Here is a 5928-nt window from a genome sequence, read left to right on the forward strand (position 1 = left end):
GTTATCGTATGATCTAGCACTCCTGTTGATAAAGAATTGTCTTGTAGAGCAGTTCTCAAGATTGGTGTGTATGTTACCATTTTTCTTTCTGCCACACTTGTAAATAATATAGTGACCGCTGCCCTTTTTCCTCAAAGGCCAGAATTGCATGTATGTGAGAATGAATATTGGGAAATTCTTTTGTTTCGAACTAGCAGCTGCAACAGTTAACGGATGTGCTCAACTCAAAGCTGTTAGAAAGTCCCACTGGGGATGTGTTTTAAGCCAGTTCTACTTGATGAAGTTTACTGGCGCAACGTTAACGATTGTTATGTAACAGAAGTTTTGAGTAAGCTTAGAAGTTATCACCTGCATTATTTGACCAAAAGAATATCTATAAGGCTTTTATTTAATATTTTAAATAGTTATTATTATTAACGTGAAAAAAACACTGAAATATCTCTTTTTTTTACTCTAATATAAAGTGTGAAATGGATATCTAAGTGTAACTTTTCTATAACCAGCAACTAGTTACTCTGCAAGGACATCCCTAGTATTTAAAGGGACTCTAATTTCAACACCTTATACTTCTTTTACATTATTTCAATTTTGGCGGATTAATAGTAGAGTATTAGAGACGAGTGTGTTTACATGTATTTTGAGATTTAATTATCTAAAAGGATATCAAAGTATATATGAGGACTTTCTTATATCAACACTTTACACTTTGAAATTTGGGAAACTAAGGGAGAGATAAACTGTTTAAAGGTGTATGATAGCTATTTAATTTAAGTAAAAAAGTGTGAAAATGGTTCAATAAAATACTTTATAATTAACATTATTGGTGTAAGTAGATAAAATAGAAGAGTGAGTACTGCGTACCAGAAAGTAGAGGACTTTGAATGGTAGATTAGATTGAAAAACTTGTACGCTACAATAGTTGAGGTTGATATTGTTTTCGATTAGTTGAAGTGAAAGGAGTGTGTATTAAACATAATTCCAAATTGTTATCTAGAGAACAACATGCATTCTTGATAACTTAATCCAGAATTAGGTTTGCATAATGTCAGAAGAGCCAACCCATAACGCTACAATTTTTTTTCTATTCTAGATTGTGAATCAAGAGATATAAGCAAATCTAAAAACAAATTATGGGGTGACCGGTGGAGGATAGAGATGGGCAAAATAGATAAATGAAAGGGTGTTGCTAGGTGCACCCAACATTTTTTTAAAATATCAAAAATGTCCCTGTGCTTTTTTTTGCATCTGTGATGAGTGTGTGTGAGGGTGGTCCGTAAATCATACGGATCAAGTTGATCCGTATGTTGATATTAAACATACGGATCAACTTGATCCATAAGGCTTCTACGAATCAAGCTAATCCGTATTGTTCCATAAAAGACTTACGAATTAAGTTGATTCGTAAAAGGTTTAGGATCAACTTGATCCGTAAGCCTTTTTACGAAAAAATACGGATAAACTTGATCCATAGAAGCCTTACGGATCAACTTGATCCGTAAAAGGCTTATGGATCAAGTTGATCCGTAAGCCTTTTACGGATCAACTTAAATGGCTTACGGATCAAGGGTATTTTTGTTATTTCACCTTAAGTGCTGGGTGCACCTAGCAACACCCTAAATCAAATTGAACTGTAAAAAAAGTTTGAGTGAACTAAGTGAATTGGGTAACAATTTGGACGAACTAATGGAACTGGGTAATAGTTTAGATGAATTAAATCAAATTGCTTTGAACTACTTTTAACTGCTTTGAATTATTTGAATTGCTCTCAATAAGCATCTTATTTTGAAGCAAATTTTCACATTTTTTTAATTTCATAGGTTACAATTTAGAGTTGGTTCAAGTAACGGTTTAGGAGCAATTCAACTTTAAAAAACTGATCTATAGAACAATTTAGTTTAATTTTTTATTCAAAACAATTTAGCCTTTTTAAGAATGGTTCAGTTCAATTTTTTTTAACAGCCCTACGGGAGAGCGAGGGAGCCACCCATGAGACAGAGGCACTAAAGGCTGAGAGGAACGTATAAAAAAGGTAAGGGTACTATTAGAATTTTCAAAATTATGGAGATGCAAGTAGTAAATTGGGGTGCAGGAAGTAGTTTTCCCCTAGATTTCATATGTTATGTGAAACATGGGCCTGGAGCCCATATAGTGAAGCCTAACATGACAGAGCGTGAGGACCATGCCCATGGAACGAAGTAACTAACCCAGTCCCTTGACTTGGCTTTCTGGTTCGATTCGATGCGATTCTCGGAGATGAAGAAGGGCTTGATGCATAGCTATGGCGTTGCTGTGATTGTGTTGGCTTTGAGTTTGTGTTTGGGTTCATCATCGGAGCAATTAAGTTCACGAGAATGCGAGAATCTCGGTTTCACCGGACTCGCCTTGTGCTCCGACTGCAACACTCTCTCCGAGTACGTCAAGGACAAAGGTCTATTCCATTTCGAATCTCTCTCTCTCTCACACAATTTTCATTCAGAAGCAATTTTGTTTTGTTCTATGCCTTTTCGATTTCACTGTTATTATGTCGCTCGGAGAAGCGCGATTAGAATCGCGTTTAGGTTAGTTAGGTTACTGTCTCAATTACGAAGAGTGTTGTACTAAGCTCGAAATTCGGTTGCAGAGTTGGTATCGGATTGTTTCAAGTGTTGCACCGAAGACTCCAACGATGCCACTACCAAGGTATGAATATGATCCATCCGAAAATGATTTACCGATTTTGCTTTGTGATTGAAATGAATTGTGACGGTTTAGACCTAAACGAAGCTGGTTGCCAAATAAGTGTATAATTATGCTGCAAACCGTTACTAAATTAATCTTCTAGTGTCGATTAAAAGCATTTTGAAAGGAAGTGTAGTGCCTGCTGAGGTTAAGTGAAAATGAAAATGTAAGGATCTGTTTGGTTTGGAAAAAAAATATGTTTTCTGTTTTCATTCCCGGTTTTATTAATTTACAAACAGGTCACATTTTATTTCCTTTGTTTTTTTGAATATTTTCATAGGAACTAGTTAAACAGCAAAATGTTTTTTTTTTTAACCACTGTTTCATGTGCAAATGTTTGAAAATAAGAAACAAAGTGATAAGAATGCAACTTCTTTTGTAATTATTTGTAATGAGGAGGGAAATGAAAACAATAAACATTTTTTTTTCAAACCAAACATGCTCTAAGGTGGTATTTGGTTTGTTTTTTGTTTTCGTTTGCTGTTGATGTGTTTTTTACAAGTAATTACAAAATTGTTACGTTGGTTTCATGTGATTTCTTATTTTCATGATTTTTCCAAAGGAATAGTGAAAACAACTAAATGCCTGTTTCATCATTTCCTTCACAGCATCTTGAGAAACATGAAACAATGCGAAAATTAGGTGACTTTTTTGTAATGATAAACAAAATATATCAACTGAAAATAAAAAACAAACCAATTGTTACCTAAGAAATGTTATCGTAACACACTCAGAAAAGATGAAAGGAAGACAATATCATTAATTCTTTTAACTTTTAGGTTACTTACTCTGGAGCTGTGTTGGAAGTCTGCATGAGGAAACTTGTTTTCTATCCTGAAGTTGTAAGCTTTATTGAAGATGAAAAAGATCAATTTCCATCAGTTAAAGTTCAATATGTTTTTAACTCTCCACCAAAGCTAATTATGCTGGATGATGCGGGTCAGCAAAAAGAAACAATCAGGTGACACTTATTATATTATCCACAAATGAGTACCTTGCTGACATCTTCTTATTGGAGCCCATCATTGGTTTTCTTTTCTAATTGATACTGTGGCATTGAGTACATTGATTTTTCAAAATTCTTGTATATAACAACCAAATTTTTTACCACTAGGTGGAGTCAGCTACATAGACCAAACAATGTCATAATGTTCTATTGTGAATTTTGTCTATAAAAAAACCTTTGATCTCTAAATCATTCTTGATGTATTCACCTCTAATTTTTCTTTGACCCCCCAATACCTCTTGGGATGTATTTCTATCAGAAGCACAAAACAACATAACTTTGATTAACATTGTAGAATTTTTACAAATGTTTTAAGTTGACTCCCCCAATACCTCTAGGGATAGTATTTCTATGAGAAGCACAAAGCAACATAATTTTGATTAACATTGTAAAAAATTTACAAAGTTGACTGGAAGTAGTCATTGCATTTGCAACATTTATTTACAAGGTTTTGTAGGTCTAGGTAAAACCATACCCATTATGGAATTGATGAGTAACACTAAGCCTGTGGATGTGTGTGTAGCAAGTAGCATATAAGGGAATTTATCTCTCCATTGAAATGCAAGAATCTAGATCTACCAAAAGAAATAACTTATTGAACTTCTGGTTGATGGCTATGTGGATTCCAATGAAACTAAAGCATAAACAAGAATAGCTGCAATGGCTTCAAAATCATTTTTGAATGTGATTTAAAAGCTATGATGCAGCTTCTCTTTACAAAATCATACCTTTTGTGTACTCTAGGAGTTAAAATAATCTCTCTTTTTTTCTTTTGAACGAAAAAGAGTTTTATTTTATTTATATTTATCTTTCTTCCCCCACCCCCTTTTTGTCTCTTGCAGGATTGATAATTGGAAACGTGAGCATATACTGCAGTTCCTCCGAGAGAAGGTGAAGCCTCTGGCTTCTGATTGAGAGAATCTTTGACCCATTCTCTAGCAAGATCTGGACTGTTCCCATTTAACAGAAAAAGAGTGGGAGTATATACAGTGTGACTTAGACAAGTGAATTAAACTTGCCCTGGGTTACAAGTGACCTGAATAACATCAAAATCATCATGATTTGGTCAGTTAAGATAATTCTGGGTTTTGTGACAATTGATTTCAATACGACGGTTTCCTTTTTCCAGATTTTATGGTAGCTGTAAGATGATGTATAAACTGCAGTCTTGTAATATTGAATTGGAGACAAGCATGTTTCAGTGATAATGCGGGAATAGATAATATAATTTCTTTTTTTAAAAAAAAAATGAACTGTCATTTTTCTCAATTAATTTTTCGTGAGCGTCAAATTCATATTTTGTTAAATTGGTGGACACGTGACCAACCATATTGCCCAGTTTTGAACAAATTGTAGATTGTTTGTTATAGCCTTCTGAAGTGTATGTAATTCATGTTGAGTAATCAACATTTTAGAGATTAGAACATAGATGAGGAATTATTCTTCAGCTTGTTACTTGCAACATATGGTTGTTACATAATGTAAGATGATGCAACTGAATAACATATTAAACTAATTTATATTGTCATTCATAGGTATTGAAGAATTCCCTTTGAGAGGCTTAGGTCTAATTTCTATTGTCATTATAGTGTAAGTGTATAACCCTGAATATTAGTTGAAGTTTGCAACATAATCCATATAAGTCTTATAATGGTGATGTGGAGAGGATCATAAATCTTTATCTTAATGATTTTCAACATTTCAGTTAGTAGTTGATTAACAAAATGAATACGATAGTCACTTTAGAAAGCATACATCACCGAAGACTGCAACTGCAAGGGGGAGGAGGCAATGAGTCACTTGACTTAAGGTTGGTTTGGTAGAGAGAAACAGAATTGGAGAAGACATATTTGAATTAAAGTATTATGGTAGAGGTGTGAAATCCATAAATATTTTTGAAAATTTCTCTTCTTTTCTCACATTTTTTACAACCAAACCTACCCTTGGCCTGTATTTGGTTTAAGGGAGCGATTTTGGATTGCAATTGAATTGAGCTGGTTTTGAGTTGAAAGTGGTGGGATGGGTGTTTGTTTTGAGTGATTTTAGGTTACAAGTTTCTTAAAAAATGTGAATCCCATTGACTTAAATTTTCATCCCAAAATGAGATGAGTTGGTGTGAATTTGGGCTCATTGGTAAGAAAAAGATCCGCTCTTTCAAAATTGCTTCTAAGAACTTATGACCACCGATGCCTATATAATTAGTT

The 5928-nt window shown here is 33.9% G+C and overlaps 1 protein-coding gene across 1 annotated transcript; it reads left to right on the forward strand.

Annotated features, from left to right (window-relative positions):
• The first annotated feature begins 2176 nt into the window (after positions 1–2176).
• LOC114419642 (selenoprotein F-like) lies at positions 2177–4963 on the forward strand. Its single transcript, XM_028385378.1, has 4 exons — positions 2177–2428; positions 2621–2679; positions 3498–3679; positions 4567–4963. Exons 1-4 carry the CDS (start codon positions 2239–2241, stop codon positions 4637–4639), a joined length of 504 nt encoding a protein of 167 aa, XP_028241179.1. The 5' UTR covers positions 2177–2238; the 3' UTR covers positions 4640–4963.
• The last annotated feature ends 965 nt before the right edge of the window (positions 4964–5928 follow it).

This window comes from Glycine soja, chromosome 7 (assembly GCF_004193775.1).
Source record: "Glycine soja cultivar W05 chromosome 7, ASM419377v2, whole genome shotgun sequence".
NCBI lineage: Eukaryota > Viridiplantae > Streptophyta > Magnoliopsida > Fabales > Fabaceae > Glycine > Glycine soja.

Excerpts from the sequence above, each read along its gene's own strand:
- LOC114419642 (XM_028385378.1), top strand. The coding sequence starts at position 2,239 with ATGCGATTCTCGGAGATGAAGAAGGGCTTGATGCATAGCTATGGCGTT. Across the intron at positions 2,429-2,620 it reads CGAGTACGTCAAGGACAAAG|AGTTGGTATCGGATTGTTTC; the intron begins GTCTATTCCATT and ends ATTCGGTTGCAG. Across the intron at positions 3,680-4,566 it reads CAGCAAAAAGAAACAATCAG|GATTGATAATTGGAAACGTG; the intron begins GTGACACTTATT and ends TGTCTCTTGCAG.